The sequence below is a fragment of the Triturus cristatus genome, chromosome 8 (genome assembly GCF_964204655.1).
Source record: "Triturus cristatus chromosome 8, aTriCri1.1, whole genome shotgun sequence".
NCBI lineage: Eukaryota > Metazoa > Chordata > Amphibia > Caudata > Salamandridae > Triturus > Triturus cristatus.
The window spans coordinates 1584164321-1584182058 of record NC_140591.1 but is presented as its reverse complement, the minus strand read 5'-3'; the positions used below and the strand labels follow the sequence as shown (position 1 = coordinate 1584182058).

The following is a 17738-nucleotide window of genomic DNA, read 5'->3' as shown; positions in this document are numbered from 1 at the left end:
ACTTTGAAATAAGTTCCACAGTTTGTGAAACAAAATAAAGGTTTTGCCTCTGTGAACTTCATTCCTCTGTCAGAGATCTGAAATAGCTTTTCTTTCAAGTATCTCAATTTTTTAGGTGCAGTACAAGTTATATTTTCAACCACAGCCTTCACAACACCATGGTCTATCATCTATAATGTGCTTTTTGTAGGACTGATGCCCAGTGTTTCCATGGGCGGGCAATATACAGATCTCCAACTCTCCGAACAACCACCCTTGTTCCTGTACCACCTGACCTGGACTCTGGACTCATCCTTCAGCTCATCTGGAACACTTTTGCTAGTACCCGATTTCAACCAATCAGGAGCCAGTCCCAAGACCATATCTTAACAGTGATCTCATCCAAGACAATGGCCTGCTACCTTTGTCAGCCTGAACTGACTTGGGGAAGAGGCTGACATGTTTGTTCCAGGTGAACCAACAATTTGGTGATTCTGGATTATGGGCAGACATAATGGGTGAGTTCCTTTCGTTTTTATTTTCAGTAACTACAGACAAACCTATTTGGATGGGGGTAGAACTCTCTTCTACTCTACCCCATTTGAAGATCCCTTTGTCCATGCCTGCCTAACATTTACAAATATATACCTAACCATGGGATGTCTGGTATCCATCGGTATGACAACGTAGTCTAAAAAGGTCCTCAATGTTCTGTTGCTGGTATTTAGGGACTGAGTCTTTAGCATTGATTCTCAGATTCACTCACACATAATATATCTTCTACAGGCATTGCCTGTCTTGGGAGGCACCCTCATTCTTACCTTATCTCTGACCAGCTCCCAGCTTGTATCAGCCTCCTGGATGGTTAGAGGTGTGGGCGAGCACTGCGTCATTTTGAGACCATATTCTCCCGATCTCTACCCGATGCTGATGAGCAACCATCAGGATGTCATACCGGACCAAAGTGGGTCAGGACATTGGACCCTGATCAGCACCATGAGTTTGGAAAGTGGGGATGGTTCTGGGAACCTTGGCAACAGAGTGAGCAGCTCTCAAGGTTCTTTGGGTGATGTCACAGAGAGCTGTTCACTGCTGACTCAAACATTCTGCCCCGGCACACTGACCTCTCCTCGAAGCTCAGGGCCATGTTATCTTACATCATTGTTTTAGTCACAAATGTTTATTCCGCCAATGGAAGCATCAAGCCATTTTCCAAACATATATGAAATGGGTGACAGATTATTGTCCATTATCCCAATACCAAGATTCAATTACTAATCATATTACTTGTATTTCAAGGCTTTATTCAGTGATGCGTGTTTGTATCAACTCTTTTTTAGACTAAAGCGGGGACTGGACATTGATCATCAAATGATGCTAGTGCTGAGATGTACAGTCCATGGGAAGTTATCTATAAGCTGTTGTGGTTAAGGTGGGAATCTCAAGGAAACACTCTTGCCTAGTAGTGGAACCCTGGGTTGTAACTAATCTAGTATGACTTTCGGGAAAGCTGACTGAGGAACTGACTGTAGAAATTGAAGAGACATTGGACGCATTTGTGTCTTTCTGACATTCTATACTGAGAAAATGTATCTTAGTGGTGAGGTGTTTCAGGAATGTTAGATAATAAACCTCTTGGGACTTTTTCTGTGTGCTCTGGTGTGATTCTAAGTTTCCTCGCCTGCCCCCCCCCCGGAGTTACCAATCCCAGGTACCAATAACTCTGGGTGGGAGAGGGAAGTTAATGGGTTTTACAAGTGGGACCCTTAGAAATTGGGAATTACTGGGGGAATTGTTAATGCCAATGTTTTATTTCTCTGGTTATTTATCACTTCTTGCCCAGCATAAGAAAAATAAATCAACAGCAGAGATCTCATCGTCAAATACAGCAGGTCTGGTGTTACCATGGACATTGTAATCCTGATGGGACCAGTGACTCCAGTTAGTAGTCTCATCGGGATTACAAGAGGACTCGTAATCTAAGTGTTTGTGTTCTTGCCAGTGCACAGGTGGCAAGCATGGGAAGGACAATGACCCCTGGAGGAAATCACTAGGGCTCTTCAGGTCAAGAGTAGAGGCAAAGCACCAGGACCTTCTGGAAAGAGCTATGGGAGGAGCTGGAATCCCATCTATGGGTGCTGGCACAAAGACACCTGAAACTGTGATGTATTTCCCCCTCACTGAAATAAGGGAAAGACCAAGAGGTTGTAGTGCATAAGGACTGGTCTTCCTATTTGACGAGGATGGTAAATTTTATATCTGCATCTTAGCTATTAGTTTAAAATCTGTTACTCATCCTGTCATTCATTTGGAGCAGCAGTGGTTTATGCCTGATAGATACCTTCCAACCAGACTCGTACCTTGGTGACTTATCGCCGAGTTATATCAACAGTTGATACACAGAAGGCATTTGACAGGGTGCAATAGGAGATGTTATCACCAGTCATGGAGCGGATGCAATTTGGGCACCACTTTTATTTGCATTGTTTGTGCTTTACATAAAGCCCCTAATTCAAACGTATTAGTCAATGGCACGCTGTACCAAAATTAATCTACATTAATATGCAACATAAAATATTCTACTATTTTTTTTAGTTAAATAAACTTTACTTTTCCCTATACTTTATTATTGAGGAGACTCCACAGGCAGGGTGATGATCTCACTGTGGTAAAATATAGGGGACATTTAAAACGTTTTAAAACTTTATAATAAATTAGTAAAAAAAATGTCATGTTAAATATTAAATATTTTATAAATGTATTTTAAATGTAGAACACAATTGAAAATGATACAACACTATTAACTTAATATAAAATAAATCTTTATTTCATTTAAATATATCAAATAAAAAAAGAAAATTCTGAAGTTTAAATTTAAACAGATGTTTCCTCCTAAAATAAATAAATTATATTTTTAATATGCATGAGTAATTATTAAAACTGTTGTACAGAATTAATTTAAAGTAGTTTAATTTTATTTTAATTAAAATGAATGTTACATTAATTGATCAATTAAAGGTTGTTAAAATATTTTATAACTAAATATTAAATATGTTTTATTTTTAGACATTAAAATATATTTATCAGTTAAGTATTTTAAATAATTTAATTTAATGTTATATCCTACTAGATTTTATTTTATGTTCCTACCTCCATTATTTTCTATTGGAGGGTGTAGTCTTAATAGTGGATGGCCATGGGTGGTGCTGGACTTACTATTGTTTCTTTTTGGCAGCAGTAGCTTACACCCCTAAATTTGGTGGTGTAAATCTACGTTTTTTAATGACTTAACACTTGGATTTTGTCAAAACTAGTAAAGTTACTCAAAAGTGTAGGAGTAGGGGGAGGAGCCTAGCGCGCAACCAAGATGGCCGCGTAGGCACAGGGCTCCCGAGGGCCTCCACAACCTCCCACGTCTATCCTGAATTTATCCTGATTCTATCGACGGGCTTCTACGGGCGAACCTATGTGGAGGTGATACCTGCTGTCCAAATTCAAATCGGACATCGGGAGCCGGAATAGTATCGATTCCAAGTTGGCGGCCCACTCCGGACCTTGCCCCGGACTCGAGTTGGCATGGTGCCCGGGCAGAAAGTGAACAACAACGGCATGCAGGACTTGGGCCGGTGCGCACCCCCTACTTTCACTTTCGGTTTCGGGTCTCCTCGCTGAAACTGAGGGGCCTTGGATTGTCAGCACACATTTATAGTGGGACGATTGGGTAACCTGCCTGCTCTTGGACACTAGGTGGGACTACCCCTTGGGGTCTCCGAGGCTTCCTAGATTGGTTCTCCGGTGATCGCTCATCGTGTTGGTGGCCGACACCCTTGACGACCATCAGACAATGGCGGCTAGATTGGATGGAGATAAGCAAAAATCCAAGACGACTAGGCGGGGAGCTCATACCCAAGCTAACAACATGGACCGCTATACCCAGTCGAGAGGTTCCCCTGTTGGCCCGCATAAGTCGCCGGAGAGACCCAAGGATGGCCCGGGATCGTCAACGGAGTTAACATTGCAGGACGTCATGGGTGCCATCGAGGAGATGAAAGCGGCGGTCGGCCAGCGATTCGATACATTGGCCCATAAATTGGATACAGTTTTGATCGACGTTAAACTAGTCAGAGCGGACCTTTCACAAACGAATGAAAAGGTCAAATCCTTGGGTCTGACGACGTCGAGTCTGGTAACGGACGTGTCTGACCTGCAAGCCGAGGTCCGTAATCTGCGGACGTCCACTGCTTTGTCTGTCCGTCGACTGGAGGATTTTGACAGTAGGGCTCGGCGGAATAATGTGCGCATAATCGGGGTGCCGGAGAAATCGGAGGTCCCTGCAGCTGACCTCTTTGTGGAAGACCTTGTGATCAACCATCTCGCAACCAAAGGCTTGAGTAAATTCTTTGCGGTTGAGCGGGCCCATAGAGTTCCGGGTGGTAAGCCCAAACCGGGCGCTCCCCCACGGCCCATCATCGCCAGAATTTTTCATTTCAGGGACAGGGATGCTATACTGCAGGCCTCGAGGGTGAGTGGGCCGACGAAGTTCGAGAACACTCATATAAGTTTCTACCCGGACTTCACACAATTGGTCCAAAAGCAGCGACAGGAGTTCATGGGTGTCAAACGGCGACTGAGAGACATGGACCTGAAATATGCGATGCTCTTTCCGGCCAGGTTGCGGGTTGAGTTTGAGGATCGGACGCACTTCTTTGATCGGCCGGAGGAGGTTGGAGATTGGCTTGATACCCTGCCTCAGCAACGACGTCGAGAGGGACAGACCGAAGGGAACGGAGTGGGCTCGGCTGAACAGGAGTAGACTTTTGGTTCCCGGTGACTGACTATTGTGATGGCATTTCCATATTTTGGTTTGGTGTTTCTATTCAGCGCCTTATCCTTCAATGCCCGGGGGTTGTGGGGTGCTCAGTGAGGCTCTTTCCTCCTCTGGGTTTTCTTTTTGTAGCGTAGTTAATGTTAGGGCGACAGGCACACTGCAAGTTGGGGGGGCTACATGGGCTCACGCAGGGGTGCAGGGTGGGGGGAGTTGTAACAGGAAGGTTAGTGGGGAGGGGGGAGTTGGGGAATGTTTGTTTGTTTCACAAGGCAATGTGAGGTTAGCTGCTGATATGTCCTGGTTGTGTTCTCCGGGATGTGGGCATCATGCACGGGAGCGGGGTGGGGGGTAAGGGATTGAGAATACTTTCGTGGAATGTGAACGGACTGGGGGATAGGATCAAGCGCGGGGTGGTGTTGCAGTTTTTGAAACGGATCTCGCCCGACATTGTTTTCCTGCAGGAGACGCATCTGATTGGGAACTCCTTCCATGCCCTGAATAGGCGGGGCTATCGCCTTGCTGTTCACTCTGGTTTCACTTCTGGCTCTAGGGGAGTGGGTATCTTGGTCAGGGCCTCTCTCCCGTTGGAGGTGGACGAGGTGATCCACGATCATAGAGGGCGATATGCAGCATTGGTGGGGAGATGGGGGGGTAGAACTGTTTCGCTCGTTGCTGTTTATGTGCCACCGGGATTGCAGACGGCTACATTTGCGGATTTGGGGCGTTTGATCCTGGGACTCCCTGGGGGGTTCTGGTGTTAGGGGGTGATTTTAACGCTGTTGTATCCGGTATGGAGGACCGTCACCCCCTCAGGGATCTCCCTAGAGCCCAGGCCTGGCTGGGTGGCTTTCTAGATACTTTAGGACTTATAGATTGCTGGAGACTGATGTACCCGGGACAGGCACAATACACCTTCCACTCGGGGGCCCACGGGAGTCTCTCGAGACTTGATTATATACTTATGCCAGCGTTCCAGGCTGGAATGATCGGGGAGGTGCGTCATTTGGCCCGAGGTATTTCTGACCATTCCCCTCTATTGTTGCAGATGGAGGTTGTTCCTGGGGCAGAGGGAAGAGTAGCGCCAATTAACCCCTGGTATTTACGTAACCCTAATGTTCGCGCTGAACTGGTTAAGTCCATTGATCACTACTTCAATGATAATGTAGGGTCAGTGTCGTCTGCTGTCTCCCTATGGGAAGGTTATAAAGCGGTGATCCGGGGGCATGCCTTGTCTCTTATTTCCCATGCTGGGAGGTGCGGGAGGGAAGAGGTGGTCCGCCTGGAAACTGACATAGCTGAGATGGAGGGGGATTTGGAGCGGGGTGTCACGGATGCGAAATTGCACGTTCTCAGCCTTAAACAGTCAGATTATAGAGCGCTGGTCACGGATGCTGCTAAAAGGATGAGTAGAGAGCAACAAGGACGACTGTATGATGTGGGAGATAAGGCCGGAAAGTTGATTGCTTGGTTGGACAGGAAGGAGAGAGCGAGTAGAGTGGTGCCGGTTGTGGAGAGAGTGGATGGCTTGTGTGTGACTGACCCGGTAAAAATTGTTGACTGCTTCGCGGATTACTTCCGTGGGGTATACTCTCCGGTCTCTGGGTGCTCGGAGGAGGACTCTCATCTGTTACTTAGAGATATTGCATTGCCGTCCCTCTCGGAGGCTGATAGCATATTGATGGAGGCGAAGGTGTCGCCGGATGAGATTGCTCTGGCCATTCGCTCGATCGCTTCTGGTAAGGCCATGGGTCCCAATGGTCTCCCCATTGAACTATATAAGTTGCGTCCAGATAAGAGAGCACCATATCTCCGTGACATGTTCCTCGCTGCACGGGCGGCGGGCTCCCTCCCCCTTGACCAACGTCTCGCTACCATAGTTGTGATACATAAAGAGGGGAAGCCGCGAGACTGCTGTGCCTCCTACAGGCCTATCTCGTTGTTGAACGCGGAACCCAAAATTCTGGCTAAGGTATTGGCCAATCGACTGGTTCGGGTCGTGGGCGACTTGATTCATCAGGACCAGTCCGGTTTTATACCTCATCGTAATACCGCCCTGAACCTGAGGCGGTTGCATGGTGTGCTTGCTAGAGCGGAGTTTATGCGTGAGCCGGCCATCTTGGCGTCTTTGGACGCTACCATGGCGTTCGATACTTTAGAGTGGCCGTATATTTGGGCTGCGTTAGCTAAATTCGGGTTTGGCCCTGAATTCATTGGGTGGGTAAAATTGCTATACGCTGACCCATTGGCGCAGGTTGTGGTGAATGGTAGGGCGTCGGCTCCCTTCGCGCTGAGGAGAGGTACACGACAGGGCTGTCCGTTGTCGCCCCTTCTCTTCGCACTTTCTTTGGAACCTCTCGCTGCCTGGTTGCGTTGGGAGCCGTCGTTGCGGGGCATTAGATGGACGCCGGAATTTGAGGACCGTGTCTCCCTTTATGCGGATGACATTCTTCTGTATCTCACCTCTCCTCGACAGTCGCTAATTGTATTGGTGGACGTATTGAATTCCTTCGGTCGTAATTCTGGCCTGGTTATCAACTGGGCCAAGTCATGTGTTTACGTCCTCTCGGGCGAGGCCCCCCTCCTGCCGCGGGGGTGCCCTATTCAGATCGCTACATTGGGGTTCAAATATTTGGGAATCTTCATATCACTGGACCCCGCGGTCCGCTATGAACGAAACCTTCTCCCTCCACTCCAGCGATTGAAGGCCGACGTCGCGAGGTGGCGACGACTTCCGCTCTCGCCGCTCGGACAGGCGGCATTGTTTAAAATGGTGTCGCTGCCTCGCTTTTTGTATGCTTTACAAAATACGCTAGATGTCGTGCCGGCCCGTTACTTCTGTGAGGTGGAGGGTCTCCAGCGCCAACTGTTTTGGGACGGGCGACCGAGGGTCGCTCTCGCCAAGTTGACACTCCCTTGGTATGATGGGGGTGTTGCCCTCCCCGATATTAAAAGATACTATTGGGCATCTCAATTGGCGGCGGTGAACCACGGGATATACGGTCCTGCTTTGAATCCGGCCTTTGAGATGGATAAGTTATTACTTCCAGGCGGGGATTACAATAGGGCACTGTATTCGGCGACTCCGGATGCGCGGTTGACAGGACCAACACAAGTTGCGGTACGCGTGTGGCATGCGGCGAATGCTGCGATGGGGTGGAGGGATCGCTTGACTCGAGCGACGCCGTTGTATGCCTCCCAGCGCTTGGGTTGTCTGTGGAAAACGAAAGGCTTTGAGAAATGGGATATGATTGGTATAAGTAAGGTGGGTGACCTCTGGGCGAAAGGATCCTTTAAAACGTTTGAAATGCTCAAAACTGAATACAAATTGAATGATAGGGAGTACTTCCGATATGCACAGGTCCACCATGCGCTGTGTTCGGTTTTTCCGGATGTTGCTGCTATCCCAGAATATTCCCCGTTGGAAGATAGGGTGTTAGACGGCTATGTGCCCGACAGCACCATTTCCCTGATCTATAAAAAACGTATTAATGATCGTACGGACTTGCTGACCCATCTGCGGGAGGCGTGGACGGCCGATGGATTGGAACTGGACGATGAGGATTGGGTATCGGCGGTGGCCTCCCCGAAAGTGGTGGCGATCCCGGCCCGCCTTAGATTTGTGCAGCTGAAGATACTCCATAGAGTGTATGTCACAGGGCCTGGTTTGATACGTATGGGTTATTCGAGGGATGGACTGTGTAAGCGTGGCTGTGGCTTGTTGGGTACCTTTCTTCATATCCTATGGGAATGTTCGGAGGTCGTACGATTTTGGAACGGGGTACATACTGTAATGGAGGAAGTCACGCATGTCGCTTTGTTACCAGAGGCCAGGAGGTCTTTGCTGAATGTCTGGGAACCAAATGACTATAATGCGGCGCAGACGCAGTGGGTGACTTTGGGGTACATGGTGGCTAAGCGCAATATCGCACAGTTGTGGGGTTCCCCGAGGCCGCCTACGATTTCGGTATGGAAGGAGAATATGGATTGGTGTATGTTTAGGGAGAAGACGGTGTATGTGGCGAGAGGCAAGCCTGGGAGGTGGACTAAGGTGTGGGGCCCATGGAATTCCTATCGTGGGAATATCTGCGCTCCGCCTCTGCCGCGAGAGGTCGACGTCGCTTTGTCCCCCTAGCCGCACATTCTACGTGATTGTGCATGCTTTGTCCTCTTCTCCGCCGCCCCCCACTACCACCTCCTGTCAAGAGTTATTCCAGATAATGTAGATCTTCCCCCATCCTGGGGAGCGCACGCTGCTATTTCGGACTCTCATTGCCTTGTTTGTGTGTTATTGTTGGTTTTTTTTCCTTTTTTTTAGAAAATATGAAACCGTCCTTTTTGATCGCCCTTGGACTATGGCCGCGGCCTGTTATATGTGCTTTCGAACTTTTGGGAGCTTTTGCTTCTGGCTCATTTGAATGTATCGAGTTGCCTTGCTAGCTCCCGAGCTTTCTAGCAGCCGGCCCTTGTGGTTGTAGGCCCTTGTTTGTATCTCTTTAATGTGTAATAAAGGTTTCTTCTTAAAAAAAAAAAAAGTGTAGGAGTAAATTGCACATGCAAATTACTCGCATGTGTAGGGTACCTTTGTGAATAGCCCACATGATTTTTATGGATGACAGAAATGGGGGAGGAATGAGACTACGCATATGCGAGAGACACATAGTAGGAACGACTTTTCTGATCTATGAACAAGTTCCTTAATAAACCTTAATACCCCAGCAGGTGAATAGCGAACCCCTGACCATGAAAAAAGCTAATAGAAGGGTATATATTTCACACAGGAGGCTCACCCATTGACACAAGAAACCTAGAAACCAAAAACATAGGCAACAAGTGTGTCCCACCCAGTTTTTCACCTCAGCCAAACATGCTAGGACACCATGCAGGGTCCTGAATACTATACCTGGTTTTGACAAAGACAGGCAATAGTTGATCCTTAATGTTGTCTTGAAGGTCAGATTGGTTTCATTGGGGTATGCCCCAGTATCAAGACCAGGAACATGTTTTTTTTAACACAGAATTCAGCAACTGCTCCAACATGCAAAGGGATCCCTTGCCATCACAAGTCGGTCTCGCAATATGCCAGTAAGGTGGCAGTATCGGAGAAGGGGAAGGAGTGGGCATCTGATCTGGAAAACCCCAAGAGAGCAATTTTACACATTTAGCTGGAGCCAACACATCTTATGAATTAATGCATATTAGGTGGTTTGACTAGACATTGCACCATTGTCTTACAACCTTTACTTTGAGCAAGGCGGGAGGTCCATGTCCGATCATGATTCGGTTATTCTGCATCCAAAATTTGAGAGCATTGGGTCCTGATAAAAATTCTACCTGGTGCTTTTATAATTCCCTTGTTAAAGAACCAGTCATCAGGAAAAGATTGAATTACTAGTTAATGGCACAGGGAAATGTAGCTTGTTTGTAGTTTGGGATGCCCTGAAAGCAGTTATTTGAGGGCACATGCATAGTGGAAGCAGCCAGATTAAAGAGAATTAGAGACCAGGTCCCGGAGGGACACATGAGTGGGCCTGCAGGGCCCCATGGCCCTAACTCATAAAACAAATACGCATGTGCCCACCATGTCCAATCACTAAAGACTGACAAGGGAATCCCTCACGTGATAGGAACTAGCACCTACGTGAAAGCTTCAGGGGAAGGATGGGTGGGAGAGGTTACAGAGCTAACCGGAATTGTTGTCTGGTAAGACTGTTCATTTAATTTTTGCGAATACACAGTGCATTGTCAAGATTGTCATTTCATCTCCTGTATGAAAATATATGCCAATAAAGAAATATATATATATATAATATATATTTTAATTTACTGGAGGTACCAGAGGAAACGTAGAGCTATGGAATACCAATACATTTCGACAAAGTCACAGTATCAACGGCACAGAGTTTTATCTCTTTGAGTCAATTATTCTTAGTGAACTAAACAAAGCATTTTACCCCTTGTTAGAGCAAAACTATTTTAAAGGGGGAAATAAGGCGGGGAGAATGCTGGTGACTAAGCTACAGAAGAAGCCAGCACAATGCTTTGTAGGGAAGATTTGAGATGAAACCGGTAAAAAAAAATGCACAAAAGGGACAATCTTGCTGTATTCCGACAATATTGCCCGCAGTCATATTCTGGAGAGGACACCAATACTGATGAAGTATTAGCCTATGTTAGGTGGGCAAAACATGGTGGTCTGCAAGAGGAATAGGTAGAACACTTGGAAATTCCAATATCGGGCGAGGAAGTTATTGAAGTGACCTAAGGTTTGAGACCAGGGAAGGCTCCAGGCCCTGATGGCTTCACCCCCACATTCTATGGAACTTTTAGGATGGGACTGGTAGGAATTCACACCGCATAATTCAACTGCTTTGCCTAGGCTGCAGCAGTGACACCTTCAATGTCACTTACCCCAAAAAGCAGGCAAAGATGCAGAACTATGCATCTCTTTTCATTCAATGTATCTTCTTAACACCCTTTTGAGGTATTTTTGACAATATTGGTGGCATGGCTGGAAAGTGTTCTGCCCTAACTTCTGCACCCAGATCACAGGGGATTTATACTGTGGGAGCAAGTGGGAACAATACCAAGAAATTAATACATGTGATTGAGCTGGTCAACAAGATGAAAGCTTTAACCTATATTTCAATGCTGAAAAATCACTTGGTGAGGTTGGTTAGAGCTCTCCAAGAGAAGCCTTAGAAAGCAAGGTAGTGTGGACTTAACTTTATGAACATGCTTCAGGCCGGCTAGACTTGGCCCACTCCACTGCCTGGATTTGTGTCAAACTAAACGTTTCTTGATGGATTGAAAATATAATTTCATCATCAAAGCATGTCATAGAATAACAGAATACAATATAAAAACATCAATTAATCGTAATAAATGAATAGAACCGCTAATTTCTCACATATTTACAGTAATACACTAAAAAGTTAAAAATTGCTAAATAGAAGCAAAAGACAAAAAAAAGTCTGGAAATATTGGGGTAACAACTATTGGCTAACGAACCATGCTGTGTCCAGAAATGTGATACGGCCACCACAACTACAGTAGAAGCTTCGCTTTTACAAGTCCCGAGGGCTTGTATTCTATCGGTCAGACTCAGGTGCCAGCAAAGAGGGGCAACTCACTCACTTCTAGGTTTTGCGTATAGTGGACAGAAGAACATTATGTTTTCCTCTGTTTCATCTAGAAGAATGCAAAAGAAACCACGCGAGTGCCCGAACAGAATCCCAAGTTGAAGCGTAGGCTGCAACATGGAAGGGTCTTGAGCGGGCATGCACCGGGCAAATATCATTTAAAAATGCCTCTGCTTTAGGGATAGATTAGTGCAATAAGAAGCATCTATTGAGGCTGCCTGGGGAATTGTACAGTTCATTATGGGCATCAACTTTCTACTGGAATCGTAGTTTCATTGGGGTGGCATTGGCTCGGATGGCCTGAGGAACTTCCCAAAAATTGGCTAAGCCAAGGTCCATCAAAGCTTCTTTTTTTACACAGGCCAGCCACTTGATCTCCATAGACTGTGGTTTTATAATGGGGCCAAGCCCCTCTTTATAGTGGTATAATTCACTAGAGGCCCAAATACACACCCGGTAAAATAGCAGCCTCAAAGAGGCCAACTCTGACAGAGTTGAAACCTAGGTCCAATGTTAATGGCACCAATGGCGTACCCCACCCTAAACCATTTCGGGCTCTGATAAAGTTATTTGCAGCAATGCCCAAGGTACCCGTGCTACAGTGGCCCCATAGTTCAACACCATACAGTGCCACGCCCTTGACGTGCATCTTATAGATTTCCATGGCTGGAAGGATTGGGAACCAAGAAGCCACATGGAAACTTTTAGAAATCTGTGGGGCCCAAGAACCAGAATCGGGCAAACAAATTCCTAGCCTGTCAATCTCCACAACCCTTTCCAAAACTTCCTTTCTTACATTTACAGTACCCTTCACCCTTTTTTCTCTAGAGTGAGCCATCTGCTTACTGTTGGCAGCATTAATGTCAAGGCCCTATTCAGAACAGAGCAGGCTGAAATAATCTGAAAGATTTTGAGGCCCCTCTTAGTTTTGGCCAGTAAGAGGGTGTTGTCAGCAAAAACAAGTTTAAACTTTCTGGCCTACCAGGAAGGGAGAATCATTAGCACAATTAACCAGATACCTGATACAGTTGTAATATTCAGAAGTAAAGGGGTGGGAGCCAGGCCACTGCCCTGGCGCACACCCTTATCGATAGAGATTGTCTGGGTTGTGCCACATGCCTCATGACCGTTTTTAAAGCCTGTAGACTGAGTTTGGATGACACACATTCTCACAGATTACTGTAGGAGACCAGAGTTTCGGTGTTGGTTTCTCCCCCTGGTATCCCATCTCAAACACCCTGCAGGTAGAAGTTATGCACTTTGATCATCTCTTTTACAGCTCTTATGAGGGCTTGACTATTGTTTTGCAACTGTAATTTTGTGCACATTTATAATTTTCAGTTTTTTATGTGGTTTGTCTTCTGGGAAAGCTTCATCATTTGCTAGGCCTGAGTTGGTGATGGTAACACGCCAATGACAAAGGCTACAGGCCTGATTGAGTCACTGTGAACATGTATGTAAGATGCATGAGGTCTGATCTGTCTCTTATGAAAAGTTATGACAAAGGCCGTACACTTTGTTAAAGGCTGGAGAGAGATATTGTGTTACATGGAATGCCACACATTACCACGGTATGCAAGTGTTTTGGTGTGGGTCACCCCGTCTGACACACACTTGGAGATGACGACTTGCAATGTGAGGAGTTGAACATGGTATATAGTTGTATATATTTGTAATTATAGGACTGTAAGCCTGATAGTTGCCAGCTTTTGCACTATATAGGGGATATCTCTTGGTTATGGTGATATGCCAAGGAGGAAGGCTGTCGGTTTGATTGGTTCACTGGAAAAGGTCATGTCACATGCCGTAAATCCGATCTGTTTATTATGAAAAAATACAGGAAAGGCAGTATTCCTGATTTATTTTGAGTTTTATATGTTGAAGCCAGTAGACCTTCAAAGGTTGATCATATTACACTGTGCTAAAGTCTGTAGGTGGGTGTTTTCATAAATGAAACACTCAGATTACTGAATGGGCGAGGGTGTCGGTTATGGCTCCTTCCTTTGAAAAGCGATGAGAGCTGAAGATCTGCACAGTGAGAATCCCTGCTAGAGCCCCTCACAAGCGACGCCAGGAGTAGTTGTCTGCAGAGTCCCCCTATTAAAAAATATATGCATACATACATTGACATAGAGGGTCTTCAGGTCAGCCCCCCTCTGTCTGCTTGGGTGTCATTCACAGCCTGTTTCTCCCCATGACGGCATATTAAATGGGGCAATGGTTGAGCCCATTTCTGACATTGACTCTATTGCCCTGTGAGTGACGGCATGTTGCCTCACCACATGTGCACATCCAGCTGTAAATTAGTGTACGTCAGTGCCTGGGCTGGTGGGTGAGTCATTCTTTCCTTTTTCGTTTATTTTTCCTTTTTGTTTAGAGTGCCCTTCGGTTTCTCACCTAATCCAACTGGTGGCCTGATTACTTTTAGGCGGTTATTCTCAAGAACGTATGATAACTACTGCAAAAGTAGCTTAACGCAACTCTTCACATCGCAGTCTATCACGGTAAAATAACACCGTGTTAACGTGGTATTCTCAATCCAGCTGCACCATGCGATAGTGCCACGACAACGCATCAAATGACCACGTTAAAACCAACACGACGCCACAAAAATGTGAAACACGAACACCAAAAAAAGTTGCGATGTGACAAGCGCGATACCAAAATCACCGATAACCAGCAACAGGCCTGTAAATCCCACATGTCATGCGGGAAAATGCACTATAAAAGCAGAACAAGAAAAACACACCAAAAACAAAATAAACTGCGTAGCAACATGGATGCACCCGGACCGAGTGCAGAGGCCAACGCGAAGACCACAAGCCCCACAGACCACCAGCAAGGAACCTCGTGGTCGGGGAAGGGCAAGGAGAAGGTGAAGAGGAAAAGCAAGACTGGGTGCAGTCTGCAGGAAAACCAGATCAGCGTCACGGAGGTGACAGAACACTAGCATCCACTCAACGTCAAAATGACAAACGTGAATGCAGTCGGAGTGTCGAGGAGGTCTATAGAGGAGGACAAGAGGTGCTGGCATGATGTGAAAAGCCAAACCAAGCACATACCCGCTGCCAACAGGAAGGCAGCAACGGCAACAGGAGGTGGGAGTCCTGCGCCACAGGAGGAGCTGGAGGAAACGGAGGACACAGTCATCAGGGTGGAGACGGCGCAAGGAGTTGGGAGTCCGGACACAGCTCGATAGGACCTGACACAACATCAACAGGGTGAGTAACGACCAGGGCCTGGGGGGACAGGGGGAGATGGGCACAATGTCACACATGCAAAAGGATGTGTAGCACACTGCACACCCACAATGACCTTGGACCATGTCCCTGATCCCCGTGGCACACTGCAGCACACACACATAGCAATAACAGCACATCCGACGACAATGTGGCACAAAGTGCAACACCGACACTGCAAAACAGAGGACACAACTGGGTCCGCTCATGCGCTGAAACAAGCCAATCACATCTAACATAGCAGGAAAATGTGAGATGGAAATGCATGTATACAATCACACATCCGTCATGTAGTCCAAATGTCCACTGTCCCGCATCAAAAATACAGCACCTCCGAAACAGTCACAATGTACATTGTCATACAGTCTGCATGTAAACTAGAACAATGCGCCAACATACATGTCAACACAATGTCAACATGCATCTCCCCTTCATATTGCAGAGGGACAAACAACACCTCCAGCAGAGCAGACCAGACTACTCATCAGTGATGCTGGGGAGGACGACAACACCTTCGACACCGACGCCCTACAACAGCCCATGGACATCTTAGGCAATCCATCCCCAGGAGCAGGGCAGCCAAGCTACACAGAGGAGACCCCAGCCCCTGTACAGACCACACAGCAGGAAGCACACACCACCACGGCTGGCTCCCAACACTTCACCTAGGCACACATCGCATTCCAATGCCAGCTGTCAGAATGTCAAAAGGAGGTGGCCGAATAGGTGCGGGTGGGGTCAGAGCTCATGGATGTTGAAGTAGATCACATACGTGGGTGTTCAAGTCCCATCAGGGACCACCTACACCCCACAAAGGAGACCCACACCGCGACAGATACACATGCATGTGCACATTTCCTGCAATGAACCACACCCAGAGCCCCGGAATCATCATTCACAACCCCACGCTGAACCTCCGTACGACGGCCCAGTCCCCTCCTCTTAAGTATTGAGTGGGTGATGACAAAGCTACATGTCCAAGGTCTTACCCGCTGCCAGCAGTGACATGGTTGCGTCCGCTGTACACAGCACGATGTAATGTTGTAGGCCCCGGGGCCCTCATTCATACATCATGACCACACGAACTGGATACGGGCACGTGCACCCGGCCCCTTTATTGGCAGGGTCACATGTACAGTGACGCCTGTGCTGGATGGGTGTGGGGTGAGTGTAAGCCAGCCTGCACGGAGTGGTTGGTGCTGGCAACAACTTGAACAGTGAACACCATTAAAACGGGAACAGAAAACACCAGCATTACAGAGACAACTGCGGAGCATCATGGTGGTAGCCGGAGAAAATACAGAGGTCACCCAATATGCAAACAGAAGTGTCCGTGAGTTGCAGTGCACTGAGGTAGGGGGACTAGAGCTGAGCGTGCTCATGTGAAGAAAATGTCTAGGATTGTGCCCCTTCGGGTCATTCCTGATGCAGCTGCAGTGGGGTGTGTAACACATGCATCATCTTCGTCCCAGGGCTCCCACACTGCCTGAGGTGACATTTCTGTGTGAGCTCACCACAGCACACAACTCATTTAGAAATGGTCCATGAGTCGTGGTGCATTGAGTTAGTGGCACCTGGAGTGCTGAGCAGGGTGTCAAGCAGATGATGGCATCCACGACAGGTGTGAGCAACTCCATCAGTCTGCCAGTACGGCTGTTTTGACTCTGGCAGTTGGCATTTGGAGGTGGTTCTGGCAGTGGAGGAGTGTGGCTCCTGCTGTGATGCGACATCCGGGCCTGTCAGAACTCGATTTGATGTGTGAGCCCTGGTGGACCGCAGTTGAGGCAGAAGTCAGCGGACAGCGCAGGGCCACAGACACATGGTGTTGATGACCCCCAGGCCATCGTCTCAAAGGCCATCCAATATCTCACCGGACAGGGTCTCTGACTCGAGCTGCACAGAGTTAGTGGCCCTGGATGCACTGCGGCCGGCACAGGCACACCACCACGGGACGGTGACTTGCGGTGCAGTGAGATAGGCCATGCGAGCTGAGCGGGTCCTCATCGATGTCCGAGGTGAATATGGTGGAGGATTGCGGGTGACAGTGGAAGGTGTCCTCCAGGGCATGATGCAGAGGATAGAAGCCATCCGGAAGCGGCAAATTGAGGAGTGGAATGCTGCAGTCTCATTTTCGCCAATAAATCAGTATCATGATGATGAAGACAACCCCCAGTCCATAGACTCAGTCACCACCAAAGTTCAACCAGCAAGTGTCCATGGCTGTCGGGGAACAGACTTAGTGGCACCGGAGCTGAAGGGGTATGCAGTCTGCGATGAGGCCAGTACAGTGATATAAAAGCTGCCATAAATAAATCAAGACTGAGTTCCCAATGTGTGACCTACTCGACCGCAGTGTAGGCCCGAGACAGTGGTCATCAGGGGCCCACAGCCACATGCCGTTGGCTCGCGATACACAGATTAGTGACACCAGAGCAGTTGTTGGCAGTGTTCGATCACCTCAGTAACAAGGATCCTTTTTTCCTCCAGACAGCACCACATCTTCCTCTTACTCCTCTCCATGCGTTCAATGATATGAACTCTGCCATACACAAA

The 17738-nt window shown here is 47.5% G+C and overlaps 1 protein-coding gene across 1 annotated transcript in view; it reads right to left on the bottom strand.

Moving 5' to 3' along the window:
• C8H11orf42 (chromosome 8 C11orf42 homolog) overlaps positions 1-872 on the bottom strand; it is a 47421-nt gene extending 46549 nt beyond the window's left edge. The window contains exon 1 of the mRNA XM_085620616.1: positions 801-872. Within this exon, the coding sequence (XP_085476742.1) occupies positions 801-872 (72 nt within the window). The remainder of the gene's footprint in view (positions 1-800) is intronic.
• Between the last annotated feature and the right edge of the window lie 16866 nt (positions 873-17738).